Source organism: Camellia sinensis, chromosome 12 (genome assembly GCF_055761805.1).
Source record: "Camellia sinensis isolate YWXY chromosome 12, ASM5576180v1, whole genome shotgun sequence".
NCBI lineage: Eukaryota > Viridiplantae > Streptophyta > Magnoliopsida > Ericales > Theaceae > Camellia > Camellia sinensis.
The window spans coordinates 95,452,436-95,468,275 of NC_138972.1; the positions used below are offsets into that span (position 1 = coordinate 95,452,436).

The following is a 15,840-nucleotide window of genomic DNA, read 5'->3' on the forward strand; positions in this document are numbered from 1 at the left end:
CACATGGTCGCTAGCTTCCAATATGCCAACAACATGATTTGACGTTTCAGATTCTGCACTCTCACCTCCCCCTATCCCTACTACCCCAAAAAACAAACACCCCGCGTTTTTTCAAACAAACCCTATTCCTTTTCTTCTTTTTTTTTTTTTTCAATTTAAAATGATTTTATCTTGAAATTGTATTTTTTAAAATACAATTTCACAAACAATATTAATTTTTAAATAAATTTAATTTGGAAAATAATTTAAAATTAAAAGGCATCATTTTATTCAAAGGTTTATGACTCAACCCAAATGGACCTGACTTAAAGATTGTGAGTAAATTGAACTAGCCTGAATAATAATTAGTAGGTTAGGTCTATGCCTACGTGTTAAAATTGAGCTCGTTAACCGCAAAATAAAGCTTCTTAGCTCCCATGACGTGATAGAAAATAGAAAGAAAAAAAAAAAAAAAATTATTGGCCCGTTAAATGATATTAGTTCTCATTATATGATGAATAACAAATCAAAATTGTTTATTTAGAGAGATTTAAAATAAGATATTGTTTGAAACCTCTAAAAATATTTTTTGAATTTAACATCCAATGATATGATATGGTAGATATATGGAAGATTTACGTACAGGTCTTAATAGATGAATTTATTGTCTAATAGGTTTTGTGAAAATTAATTGACATTTTTTATTAAATACTATTAAAAACGTCATTAAATGTTAATTTGCAACGATAGTTTGAAAATTTTATAAAAAAAAAATTATAAATTTTAGCAACAATTTAAAAAAAATATCGCAAAAAGTCGCTAAGTTTCAACTTTCAACGACAGTTTGAAAAATTCGTCACAGGAAAACATTACTAATTGTATGTTTTAGTGACGATTTATAAAAATCGTGACAAAAAAGTTACTAATTGTCAATTTTAGTGACATACAAAAATCGTCATAAAATTATTTTTAACGACGATTTTACTATGACTTATTTTTAATAAGATTTGATAGGAATTAAATCTAATTATTAAGACCTATTGATAGTTAACCTAGATATATTAATTTTTTTATTTATTACATACTCAAATCACATAGAATCAACCTCTCATATTACATCACTATAAATAAATTTTATGAATTTAAAATTATGAATTTCTACCCTTTCACTTCAGTAATAATCTACAAAGAATGTGATATGATATTTAGGGTTTCCAACCTTCCATGCTCGACAGTCTGATTATCATTTGTCCACTTTGTTTTTTTGTTTTTTTGTTTTGGTTTTGGTATGTGGAAGTTTTCATTGTTTTTTAGCATTCACATCAAAATCCGGAAATTCTGGTGGCACTACATATCATGAAATAAATATCATGAAAAACTTCATGAAACTAATCCAATGGTGAATGCATAACATACAATAAAACACTACAAACACTATAATCTAATCCAAGGGTGGAGAATCTTCATGAAAACTTTTCATGACATTGTTTTCATGATACCTAGCATTATTGTTCTTGATTTGATGATATAATTCGAGCATTGAATGCGACAACTGAATTCATGAGCTGTATACATCATCATCATCATCCCATCACAATTTGCAATTTCACCTTTAAATTAGGGAAATTACAGCACAATGAGAACTCCCCCCCCCCCCCCAAAAAAAAAACTATAATAATATGTGAGGTCTGATTGTTTTTGTGATAAGATGCAAGTAAAAAAATTACCGTGTGATAACATTTTGCGTAGCAAATGTCTAGTAACAAACTAAATTTCATTTTGTACTTTCCGAATCTCTCTCGATGCGTGCCTTCTTCCTGTACCTTTGATTTCGTGTTGTTAATGAAATTTTTACTTTGCCGATCAAAATTGAAAAAAAAAAAAAAAACTAACTAAATATAAAATTAGACAAAAAAATAAATTGACAAGATGCTTTAGAAGTCAACTCATCAATAAATTTTATAAAATCATTTTTATTTGTGTATTTTTATGTCCAATTCTGTATTTAATTTCAGTGTTCATATGTACTTGCTATTAAGCAAGTAATTCTCATCATTAGAGGAGATCACTTGCCCTTTTTCCTTCTTTTTTTTTTCGTAAGATTGTCTAAGTTTGAAAAAATAATATTATAAATCAATCAAATTCAACGAGACAAAGAAAGGCGCTTGAAAAAACACAAGTAATCTGGATTCCCCACCCACACACACAAATGTGCATTATTACAAAATAACATTGTTATTACAATATTTAAAGTTAAACATAAAAAAATAATAATAATAAAATAAAAATTGAATTCCATTCCCTTCACATATATATATATATATATATATATATATATATATATATAAAATATTAAGTCAAAGAAATAGATTAACACATAATATAGGATGGTGCTGAGGTTTTAAAGAGGGCTGTCCAGTTTGGTTAGGAGATAGACATAGTTGATTAACCTCAGATTTAGATATGTTTATACATCGACACAAAACCATATTTTATTCGCAGTATTAATGTAAAACATGGCATGGTTTTTAATAGAATCACACTTAGATTCTTTCTTGAGTCTTCATTTCCTGCAAAATGACTTAGTTGTTTAACTTTGCTTGTTTGTTCCCATCCAGCTTTAGCCCAAAGTGGATGCGAGGGTAATGTGCCCACTGCCAAAAAATAAAAATAAAAATAAAAATAAAAATAAATAAATAAAACAACGTATTAACATAAGTATTTGTATTAGTTATACGATCATATATTGGTCAATATCAACCGATATATTAGTTTAGAAGTCTAAAGTCCTAATATATATTGATCGATACATGTAACTCAATATGTAAGACCCTGATCCCTGAAGGTAATATCTTTTATTTTTTCCTTTCTTTCTTTAATTTTTTTTTTCCTTTCTACTTGTAACAAATGATATGCAAGCATAATTTTTATACAAAAATAATGTGGTCTTTTGTAGTCTTTTTATTTCAAGTCAAAGCACCTATTATTGTAATTTAAAATTATAAAAAAGTTATTACCACATAATCCAGAAATTAATTAATTTTATGTTACTCATACAAAGGAATATGATATGATCAAGATGTAAAATATATAAATAAATAATTAAATAATTTCTAGTGTTTCAAGTAAACTTACATTTTTGGCTGCTGTGCTAAAAGCTTCCCGGTGGCTAATATCAGGATTACTGACCTTTATCCTTTGAATCTCTTCTCTGTAAATGTGGAGCAATTATGTAAACATTGTCTTTTTTTTCCCTTTTTTTTTTTTTTAGTTTGATTATAAATTACAATTGAAAAGAGTACATTTAAATGGAAATGATTCAAAATAATTATACTTGTGTGAACGTGCAAATGAGCTTGTCTTTGATGCAAGTGAAAGATATGACATGAGACACAACTCTCTTATTCAGATATGTAATTATTTTGAGTTATTCTTCATATCAAAATCAATTAAATTAATTAAAAAAATAGCTCAAAAACAATGGTCACAAAACAAGTAAAATGCATTTTTTTTGGGCGTGATTATCTCTCCTCATCATGCAGCTTATTTAGGAATAATTTCCATTTACATGTTGTCATAACAAATCATTCATGGTCAGAATTTTATAAAATGCTCCTAGTTATCATATTTCTTCACCCAATTTTTATTTTTAAAATTGTTGAAAATAATTAGTATAAGAGTAAAATTCGAATTCTATAAAATAAAAATGTGATACAGTTAAAAACTAGAAAATCGGAGTGGAATAAAATGTTATGCACTTTGCAATTAAAGAATATTTATGTCAAAACTCTAGCATGAACATTTGAAAATCTCAAGAGATGCCAGCGTAATTTACTCTTATTATTAAGAGAGATATTTGACCAGAAAAGCAAATGGATTCTCAAAAACTATCTTACTTAATGAACCGGTTATAGGCTGAGGGAACACGTTGTCTCTTCTCTGGGGCTGCATAATTCAAAGACATTGAGAAAGATCATTACAATGCTCTCTGTTAATCACCAAAAACACATAACATAACACATGAAGCATGCCATGATCCTAATAATTAGGGGCAATTTTATGACTTTTTCTTAAAGAAAAAATGGGGAAAGGGAAGGGGAGGAAGCTACCTAAGACTATGGACCTATTAATAATTGTTAGCATTTATTGAATCCAAAGTAATGACTTCTAGCTTTGGAGACTGACATTTTTTTTTTCCTGATATAACTTTTCATTGGTGAGAGAAGAGGAGTTGAGCTCATGACTTTTTTTGACATTTTTTATAACAAAAAATGAAAATCAACAGAAAATATTTTTCATGACTAACGAAAAATAAAATTAATTGAGTGAAAAATATTTTTTGCTTTTCGAAGGTAGAAAATATTTTAAAATTGTTGTTCCCTTTGTTGATAATAAAAAGAAACAAAATTTGATGCTGTTGATGCCGCCTCTACCATCACCAATGCAAATATTTTTTTTTCAAAAATGGAGCATAAATTCATTTAAAATAATGTGTCAGTGATACTTTTACAATTATAAGCCATAATAATAAGTGTTTTATTTGAAACAAAAACACCACAAAATAACACATCATTGTTCTGTACGAATTTAAAACCAAAAAAAAAAATTCTATATCATTAGGTCATCAAAATGGAACGAGTTTCCTTAGTACAAAACTCCAAACATCATAAGAGTACATGTAAGAGAAGTTTTGTACCTCCTTCATAGGTGAGTAAAACAAGTTAATACGATCAGGAGGAGCATATAACCTCTCTTGCACAAGAATCTCACCTTCATATGAGTAAAAGACCTATATGGGCACAGAAAGAGCTACCTCTATGTGGACACAAAATTGAAAAACCAATATGTGGGAGGGTCAAATTGGTCATTTGAGCATTACTGTCATCACCTAGCTAGGGACTGACACAAACAGAGAACAGTCATCTTGAACTATTCAACAGTAAAAAGACTTGACACACACACACACACACATATGTTTAACAAACACAAAATGTTAGTAATGAGTTGGGTACACCCAAGTGTGAGGTCACAATCATATAATGGGTCATGAATGAAAGTGAAAATTCATGTGCTATTTCAGAACCAAGAGATGGTGGTGGTGATCTTCAGAAAGATGCTTTGAAATTGCAAGTTTTTGGTTGATCAAAAAAAAAAAATTGCAAGTTAAGGACAGTGCATTCCTGTTGCTTTGTGAAGTCTTGTATTTTTTTTTTTTAGATCGGCAAAATAAAAGTTTTATTGATGAAAATAATATGCAATACATATGAAATACATTAATAAAACAACATAAGTGCAACAAGTATTATAGTGAACTTTTTAATTCCAACTAAGTTGGCATAAAATAGAACACTCAATTATGTGCAAGTTAAAGCCAAAAGAGTTGGTGAGAAACCAATAAGAAAAAACACCAAAATAAACTACCAAGAGTTGTGAAGTCTTTTTTTGACTAGTTTAAGGTTTGAAATTATGTTTTTTTGAACACTTCATCAGATAACTAGGATTTAAGGAATAAGTAAACTGAAAACTGATAATAAGGGCACCTTTCATCTTGCTTTTAATCATCAGTTTTTTACTTTAGGGCAAATTGTATTTTACCCTCCTAAACTATTATCTTATATTACTTTACCCCCTTAATTAAAAATTGCAACACTTAAACCCTCTCATCTATTAATTCTTTTCAATTCAGACCTTAATGGAAAAAATACCATGTAGGAGTTAATTAATTAGACTTTACCCTCTTCAACTATCATTCAATATTACTTTATCCTCTTAACTAAAAAAAAAATATTTGATTTTTAATTTGAAAAATTTTTAAAAAAATATTTTTTCTTATTTTTTATTTTTAGTAATTTTTCCATATATTAGTCAAAAAATTTAAAGTTATAGATGGACCTAAAATTTAAATATTTGTGAAGAATTTTTTTAAAAAAAATCACTAAAGACAAAAAAAAAAAAAAAAAAAAACATAAAGTAAAAAAATGGTATATTTTTATATTTCTTGTTTTTAGTGAACATTTTTCAAAAGCTTTTCATAAATATTTTCGTTGTAAGGTTTTCAAATTTTTTTAATTTTTTTTCTAACAAACTAAAAATTAATTTAGTGATCGAAATGAACAAAAATAAGATAGTCCGAATTAAAAGTGATATTAAGAGATAGTTCAAAGGGATAAAGTGACATGAGGTGATAGTTCAAAAGGGTAAAGTATTTATCTAATTGCTAAAAGGGTATTTTAGTCATAAATGTTCAAATTGAAAAAAATTAGTAGATGAAAGGGGTTAGTTGTTACAATTTTTAGTTGAGTGGAGTAAAGTGATACGGGATAATAGTTGAAAGGGGTAAAATGTAATTCACCCATTAATTTAATTTAAGGAAAAATTACAAATACTGATGTAGTCTATCTTTTTTGGTTGCTTTCATCAATAAAGATTTTCTTTGCCGATCAAAAAAAAAGGAAAAATTACAAATACACCCATTGAGATTTGTTTAAAATACAGATTGTCCCTTGTGATTTGAAAAGTTACATAAACTCCCTTATTAGAACTTTTATTTAATAAAATTAAATAAAAAAATAAAATTTCTAACTGCTCTCCTATACAATAATAAAATTATATTATTTATTGAATCATATTTCTGACATCATTAAAAATTATCAATTGACCTGATGATTTATTAATAAAAAATGTCATTTATTATGAAATTAGAAATTTCAAGGGCCACAATGTAATTTTCAAAATCACAAAAGACAACTCATTTTTTAAACAAACCTCACTGGGTATATTTGTAATTTATCCTTTATTTAAACTATTTTTACTTTGTAAACTTATACAAAAACTCCACTAAATAATTTGACACAAATTTTAAATTAAACCATTAAGTTACACCAAGCTCATAGTGTTTTGACTGAATTATAAGTTGAGGAAGTTCTGTACAGCTCCTATAACCATACATCTCTATGCATACTTAGCTTCGTTTGGAAATATGTTTTTTTAATAATTTTTTAATTGAAATATGATGTAAAAAATTTGAAAAATGATCAGGACCTCCTTTCCCCCCACCCCCTTTGACCCCCTCTCTTTCTGATTGGTCAATTTTTCTTTTCTTTTTTTCTTTTTTCCCTTCTCCTCCAATCACCACCCGCCATGAATGTATGGGGGGTGGTGATTGGAGGGGGTCTCAATCACATCCTAAAAAAATTAGTATGTTTGTGATGCCTTTTTAATTTTTTACGAAAAGATACACAAAAAGTAAAGAGAAAATATAATTTTTGACTTTTTGATATAAGTTATTAGTTTTTTAATTTTTTTAATGATTTTTTTACTTTTAAGTTAAAAAGATTACTTTCCAAACGAGGCCTTAAATCTACACATTTTTTAATTATTTTAAGTTTCTGCTATCACCAATTATAACATATAAATAATTTTTTCTTCTTTTTTTAAAAAAAAAAAAAAAAACACTTTTTGTCAATCTTAAATGAGGTCTATGTAGTACGCTATGCATTTAGTCTGGAGTGGTACTAGGCCACTACTATCTTCTCACTATAACACACAAGATTTTAGAGAGAGAGAGAGAGACTAACGGCAAATAGGAGGCATTGTAGGAGGTTCGTGATCAGCAGACTCGAATGAACCAAACTTATTGCATGTAGAAGATGATCCACTCTCCTTACTTGCATCTTCTAAACTGCTGGATTGTTGTTTCTGCAACATTTCTCAACCAAATTAAACATATGTATCAACAACCAAATCCTTTTCACTCTGTTGAGTTTCGTTTCCAGAATCTGTTTTCTGAAAATGAAATCAAACAAATTGCTTATTTCTCTTCGATAAATACTCTTGATTAACATGCCTAACAATTTCTAGCTATGCAATTTAAAAGTTTATGAAAATGTGAAACTACTAATTGAAAAACATTTGATGGTGAAAGAACACTGTTAAAAAACATTTCAAAATAATGTTTTAGGAATCAAATTCTTGAAGTCTTTTGACATCAAAGTAAATATGTTTGCAATTTGATATTTAATTCTAAGAAAATTGACAATAAATCCCATCTTTAATTTTGAAGACAAGCTTCTCTAACAAAAAATAATATAAAATTAGGTCAAGGTTCTAAATATTGACGGATACGTATGTATTTGGGAACTCCGATACCCGTCATTTACAGTTTCACTGGTCGATATTGTCTGATACGATGGACTGATATTTGATAATATCACTGATATCGATGCATTACCTAATACTGCTATTTAAAACCATTGGATGCTAGGTGTATAGAAATAAAATACGAAAGTATATACAAAAAATGCACTATATGACTGAAAATTATCCCCAGTGTAGTGTGATCCAAATTTAAAATAAATCTCAACTACACGATACACTTTTTATTTGATAATTTTATGTGCCTATCATTTTTCAAAATGAAATAATAGTATGTGAGTGTACACTAGTTAAAAGTTAAAGCAAGCAAAACTCAATCCGAAAAAATATTAGCATTTACTTAGCACAAGTAGTATTGAATATTTCTCACAGAAACATATGTAAATTATACTTGTGTTAAAAAATTTCTACTGAAAATAGAAATTTATCAGAAATGAGTGATGAATAAAAAATAAGGAGATCACAGTCCACACACAAGAGTAATGGTATTAATATTATTACCTGAAGGTCTTGAAGAGGAACAGACTGAAGCAAAGCTCCCATATTAACTGAGAGCAAATAAGCACAAAGCCCACATCTAACTGTCACGATTGTCAACATATTTGTGCTTGGAACACTAACCTGCAATGAATATCAACCTAATATGAAATACATATATACATATATATATATAAACCAATCTACCAAAATGCGTTGTTATATATTTATATGTATGTCATGAAAACCAATCTGTATTTGTGTTTTGTTTTGTGGTCCTCTCTCTTTCTCTTACAAACACACACAGTGAGACTCTGAACTGTGTTTTTCTGCAGATTTGAAGCCAAACTGGGAATTTTCTTCCCTTTTTTTTTTTTTTTTTTTTGGGATCAATAAAAATCAGTGATTAGTTGCTATTAGCACTTGGAAAGTTGAACTTCAACCCTCTCCTTGTAAGCACTTTAGTCTTGCTTTCCATTCCACTCCCAAGACCCCCATTAAGAGAAATTTGTTGGTCAAAGGATTAGCCACTTAGGCTACCCAAACTAGGATTTAAGCAGATATTTCATGTTGTGTGCTGTTTGAAGCTAAAAGTTAATACTCCAAAAGCGCAAATCAAATGCACTCCAACCCAGCTTTTAGAAATCAATTATGTAAGTTATTTTTGCCTAATAAATTATAAACAGAAACTCGAAAAGCTTCTACTCTGCCAATAACTATATATTCTAAAATAAATTTTAAAAAACTCATGTATACATATATAAAAAAAAAGAAGGATAGATATGAGAATGCTAGAGAAAAGACTACAGTATTTTTCCCTTCAAGAAAGCCCTATCTCTTCTTTATGAATCCATTATTGGGATAGAGTAAAGCTGGGGCACTTCTTTGTTAGTATCTCAGACATCACATAGACCTCACATAAAGCCTAACCAGAGAGGGTTAATCTCTGGGGTTATATCTTATAAGGAGTCAAAGTGTGAGAGATGATTCTTAAGTGATTGTTACACAGCAAGGCCACTTGAGTCGTTAGAGTCATAGACTCACACACGTGGAGATTTAAACCCACATTCTTGATACTAGCTATGGTTTACCAGAACCTGAAAGATACATCCGACCAATCATATGTGTTGTCGCTTGAGTCGTTAACCTAAAAAAAAATAAAACCTATGATCTTATAACTTATGTCCCATAATCTTACTAAAATGCCACATCCCTCGAGTCGACCTCACATAGTAATAACTAAAAGCACTTCCCTTGAGTCGACCTCACATTAGTCCTGACTTTCCTTAAAATCAGCGAATTGGGATACCTGAATTATCAAAAAAAAAAAAAAAAAAAAAAAGCACTTCACTAATGTTAAAAAGAGCCCTGCAATTTATCTCTTTCCTTTCAGTGCTCCTGACTTTTTCTGCCTGACACGACAAGCTAGAGAGAGAAAGAGAGAAAACGACATAACTAGAATATATCACACAAATTTGATTTCTCAAAAAAGATATATAGGAGAGGAGAGTATAAGCACAGAGAGAGAGAATGGTCTCAAAAGGACTGTTCAAAAGAGGGTATGATATGATGAAAGGGCGTTTGAAAAAGAAAAAAAAAAAAAAAGCCTTTGCTATGGCCATGATTTTTTTTCTTTCTTTCTTGGCAGCTCTTTCAATAATTTCTTCTTGTAGGAGATGATCTCAAAGAAATACTCTAAAACCAAACTGAGAATAGCGAAAGAACCAGGCAAACAGCATTTATTGATTGGTTCTTCACTGCCGTATAGTTGGTGCGAACAGGAGAACCCACCTTTAACACACTTGATAAGATTTAAAGTCTTGAGTTCGACTACTAAAACTTTGGCTGGTCGTATGCAATCACCTTTTATTTATTTATTTTTAATTTCTTCAAGAATGCCCTCTACATTCAATAATTGTTAAATCGTTTTTTTTTTTTTTAAATGAGAATTTTCAGCCATCGCTATTATATATATATATATATATATATATATAGAGAGAGAGAGAGAGAGAGAGAGAGAGAGAGAGAGAGAAGGGGAGAGTATGGTAATGGCATCTTTTAAAAGATAAAAATTGAACAATTACTTATGGGTTCCGATCAAAAGTATAAAAATTCAAAAATAATAGAAGAAAAAAGATGAGTAATTACGAATTAAATATGGAAACCACAAGTAACAGGAGTTGTTGTGTTGGGATGATAAAAGGAAAAAGTAAACAAAACAAAATTTATTTTTTCAGTTTTCCTTCTCTCCATAAATCACTTCTCAAACACTGCAAGAGAATTTAATTGAGTTGGTAGGATAAGACATGAAACTGGGTAGTCTTCTCAAACGGGAAGAAAAAAGCTTAAATGCTCACTTGTAAGTTTGTACCATGAGACCTAAATACAGTCATAGCTGTAGCTCTAACTATCTTCAACTTCTTCATATGGATCATATATATATATATAGAAAGGCATTGGGAATGCCACTTGTTACTGCTATTATCCATTGCTACTGTTGGTTACATATATAGATATGTCTATATATATACCAGTTTGGTAGATCATTAAGCTAGGGTTTGAGAACACTGGACTGCGATTTGCATTTCTTTCAGTGGGCTGCAGATGTAACTTTTTAATTTTTTTAATTTTTAAAAAAAGCAAAAAAATATATTTCTTTACAAAAAATAAAAAAATAAAACTACTGCCTTTTTTATTTGCTGTGGAATTAATGAATTAACTAATATTGGAGGGATTGTAGGTAAACCCATTTACAATTTCCATAAAATGTAAAATATATAAGCAAGAATCTTAAGCTAATTCCAGTTAATTAAGAATTATTAGCATCAAGTCGAGTCGATCCCAAAATATTTTGTTAAAAAACAGTCATGATTATCCACAAAATTCTGATTGAATGTGAGTTTCAATTATCATATATCATCTGAGAAGCTTAATTAAGAAAACACCAACAAGCTCACAATTAATATTTTCACCATGAAAGCAAAAAAAACCTAGTTAGGTTTTGAATGAATATGGAAAAGTCTGAGAAAATAAAAGAGATTTGAGAATTGCAAGTAATAAATATATACCGCCAAAATAGTGTTGCAGAAGTTGCAGTGGACGTAACAAACACGATCGGACGCCATGTCCACTGACATTTTTAGAGAGAGAGAGAATTGTAGATCACCCAGATCAGAGAAAGAGAGAGAGAGAGAGAGAGAGAGAGAATCCTTTGAAGAAGTTAAAGAGAGTGAGTGTAGATAGTTGATGAAGATTGTGTAGATCAACAATAAGACAAAGAAAAGAGAAGACAACACATATAGAAAGAGGGAGAGAGAGAAGGGAGGACAGAGAGAGGGAGGTGGAGGGATAAATATGGAGGAGGGAGAGAGTGAGTCCAAAACTCAAGGATGAGGATGGGACTGGACTGGTCGGGATAGGGCAGGGGTAGAGAGAGAGAGAGAGAGAAGAGTAGTGGGTGTACGGAGAGAGAGAGAGAGTGAGTTGAGTGGTATTGTGATGTGGGTCGGGAAGAGGAAAAGGTGGTTTTTTCTGTGGGGGGCGAAGGGTGGATGGTGGATTCAGAGGTGTTATATATATCCATTCATATATTAATTAATGTATTAATATATATTAATGTATTAATATATGTAATAATATTATTTTTTTAAAATTACAAATTTCATTTATTATATAAATTATAAATATTTAAATCATTTGAAATTATTTTATATTATTTGTTAATATATTAATTGATATATATAATTTTATGAATAATACTATATGTATTAATTAGTGTATTAACTAATGTATCAATTGATGATGTGATAATTTAAGAGATTTTTCGTATTTATAATGTGATTAATGAGTGGGGTCAATAATAATTTTATAATTTATGTTGATACATTAGTTAGTACACTAATTAGTGCATATAGTACCACCGCAATTTTATTTTGACTAATTTTATATGCATCAATTAGTGTATTAACTAATATATGAATTGATGATGTGAATTAATTTAAAATATTTTTGATATTTATAATTTATATAATGAGTAAAATTAATAATAATATTATAATTAATATTAATAAATTAATTAACACATTAATTAATATGTGTAGTAGCACTATTTTATTTTTGTAAATTTAGGAAATAGAAGAGAGACGGGAGAGAAGAGTGTTATTGGGGATGTGTTATGATTGAGCGAATGAGTGGTGGGAATGATCCTTTGCTTCTTCTCTTAACTATTGTGCCTTTTTCTGTAGCGGACGAGGGGGGCGAGATATTAATGCTTGGAATGTTTAGGGATGTGAAAGAAAAATTAATGATTACAATGTTATTTTAGAGTGTTCAGTTTTAATTTTTTAAAAATTAAATTTTTTATTTTTTATATTTATATTTTTATTTTTAGTGAATATTTAAAAATTTTAAATATTTTTTTTACATACACTTTACTTAGATATATTTAAAAATTAAAATATTTATTAAAAAATATTTTTAAAAATTAATAAATACATAAGAATACGAAAAATATACTGAATTCAAATTTTTTATTTTTATTTTTGATATTTAGTGAATTTTCAAAAGATTTTTTTAACAAATATTATATTTTTTAAGTGTAAGGTGTATCTAAAAATTAATAAAATTGTTTAGAATATTAAAAAAATTAGTAAAAATAAAAAAATATGAAAAATAAAAAAATAATAATTTTCTAAAAAGTGAGTCTTAAAAATCCAAACCAAACAAGCTGATTATTTTTATTTTTATTTTGTATATGATTTTTTTAAATAAAAAAATATAATGAAACCTCATAATTTTTTTTTTTTTTTTTGGATCAGCCAAAAGAATCTTTATTGATGGAATCATACAAAGATGAAAGAGTACATCAATAAAGAGGAGCTCGGAGCTACATTAAGCTCGGAGCTCCAGTTGGAGAGAATCCAACACAAAGAGAAAACCAAAAAACAGAAACAAGACAACCAGCAGCATACAAACTCCCCTCACTTCGCTAAGGGACCAAAACAGAAGAGGGAAACAATGAGATTATTAAACCATTCTAAACACCATGTTCCCGGCAAAGCTTAGACTTTTACTGATTCTGAAAGAAATCACCAAACTTGGAACCTCACTCTTAGATTAGGCAGCCACCAAGTAGATTTCCAGCTCACGACAGAGCTACCTTAACATGCTGCCCACACCCTGCTCACTACAGCTGAGCGACCCAGCCTGCTGCCACTTACTACCTTTGAAGACTTCCAGCATTCAGTCTTATCTGGTGCAAATTGGATACCAGATCATGAACTGAATAGTCCACCTTGAAAAACCATTTTATCCACAGTGCTATTTGAACTTTCATTCTCTCGCTTAATCCTCCAAAGTCTGGTGCAACACCCTTAAACAAACATTCGTTCCTTAATTTCCAAACCGACCAAAACACGAGAGAGGGGATAGCCTGCCAAGCTCGAGATATCCAAGACTTCCCTTTCCCCACAGCCCACCATTTTAGCAAACCCTCCACTGAGCCCGGGATTACCCAAGACTGATCCCACCAACTGACCATGGCTGCCCAGCAATTCCAAACCAGAGGGCAGAACAGGAACACATGCTCCAAAGACTCCTCCTCACTTTGACAGAACACACACGTGGGTAATGCATTGGCAGGTAATACCCCAATCCTATGTAGGAATGACGAAGTCTTTACTCTGCCTCTCCAAGCCAACCAGCAGAAGAATTGCATCTTTGGAGATGCCATACACTCCCACACCCCAGCTGGCACCTTCACACCCGGGTCTTTAACTGCAGCCCACCAGCACCATACTGTGGATGTCGAAAACTTCCCAGATTTATCTGCAAGCCAGGAACAAGAATCTTCAATTTCCTCCCTGAGTGCAGGAGATGTTTCTAGAAATCTGGACAGCCTCTTTACTTCCTCTTCCTCCCAAGCTAGCAGTCTTCTTCTAAAATGAAATTGCCACATCCCTAGACTCCTTTTAGCACTTATTTGCGATAAGGTTTCTTCCTTCTCAGTGGATAGGCTATACAATCTGGGGTAATCCTCCTTCAAACTTCTACCAATATGCCAAGCATCTGTCCAAAACAGAATCCTCTTCCCATTACCCACTGATAACTTTAGGTTTTGTTCATAGAATTCACCCATAAGCAGGTTTAATGAATTTAGCTGCACTATATCTTTCCATACAGTGGACACCCCATCTGTGCTTTCCAGAGAAGGCACCCAACCCCCTCCAAATCTGCCATATTTTGAGCATATCACCGATTTCCACAAGGCTTTATCCTCTGCACCATATCTCTACCACCATTTTAGCAACAGACACTCATTCACCTCACACACATCCCTCATCCCCAAACCCCTTGATTTTTGCTTTTTGTTACCTCACCCCAACTTACCAAATGAACACTCCTCTTTGTATCTGATCCACCCCACAGAAAATTGGACTGAATCTTGACCAAAGCCTTAACAATCCCCTTAGGCATTTTGAAGATTGAGAGAAAGTAGATAGGTAAATTAGAGAGGACTGATTTAATCAAGGTCAAACGCACAGCAAAAGAGAGTAGTTTTCTTTTCCAAGAAGACAACTTCTTTCTCACCTTGTCCACTATTGGGCTCCAAGTGCTCATCCTCTTGGGATTGGCCCCTAGAGGCATACCTAAAAAGTTGAAAGGTAATTTCTTAGAGATACAATTCAGTCTACGAGCCAAACCCAAAATTTCCTCCTCTTGAATACCCACACCGCACACTACACTCTTATGATAATTGATTTTCAAACCAGATATCACTTCAAAACACCTTAACACCCTCTTAATATTTAGCACCTCCTCCATACCACCTTCACAAAATACTATTGTATCATCTGCAAATTGAAGATGTGAAATTCGCAGATCATTACTCCCTACTGAGGCACCTCTAAACAGGCCTAACCCCACTGCCCTAACCAATAGTAGATTGAGAGCTTCTGCTGCAATAATGAACAAAAAATGTGAAAGGGGATCACCCTGCCGAAGCCCCTTCTGAGGTTGAAATTCATCTGTGGGTGAGCCATTAACCAAAACAGACACCTTGGTTGTAAAAACACAAGTCCTCATCCAGCTTATCCATTTCTCACCAAAACCGAAGTTTTCCAACATCGACCACAGAAACTCCCAATTGATTGAGTCATAAGCTTTTTCGAAGTCTAATTTTAGTATAATACCTTTCTTTCTTGATCTTTTCCATGCATCTACTACTTCATT

General features: G+C 30.8%; 1 protein-coding gene across 1 annotated transcript; it reads right to left on the reverse strand.

The window, feature by feature from the left end:
* Nucleotides 1-2,144: 2,144 nt before the first annotated feature.
* LOC114290929 (putative axial regulator YABBY 2) lies at nucleotides 2,145-12,148 on the reverse strand. Its single transcript, XM_028234946.2, has 6 exons — nucleotides 11,679-12,148; nucleotides 8,635-8,754; nucleotides 7,557-7,677; nucleotides 3,876-3,924; nucleotides 3,115-3,190; nucleotides 2,145-2,633 (listed from the first exon to the last, which is right to left on the reverse strand). Exons 1-6 carry the CDS (start codon nucleotides 11,745-11,747, stop codon nucleotides 2,562-2,564), a joined length of 507 nt encoding a protein of 168 aa, XP_028090747.1. The 5' UTR covers nucleotides 11,748-12,148; the 3' UTR covers nucleotides 2,145-2,561.
* Nucleotides 12,149-15,840: the final 3,692 nt, after the last annotated feature.

What these genes read in the sequence shown, in the direction of transcription:
- LOC114290929 (XM_028234946.2), bottom strand. Translation starts at nt 11,747, where the DNA reads ATGTCAGTGGACATGGCGTCCGATCGTGTTTGTTACGTCCACTGCAAC. An exon ending in TCTGCAACACTATTTTGGCG is followed by an intron (nt 8,755 to 11,678) that starts GTATATATTTAT and finishes TATTCATTGCAG; the next exon opens with GTTAGTGTTCCAAGCACAAA. An exon ending in GCCTATAACCGGTTCATTAA is followed by an intron (nt 3,191 to 3,875) that starts GTAAGATAGTTT and finishes CCACATTTACAG; the next exon opens with AGAAGAGATTCAAAGGATAA.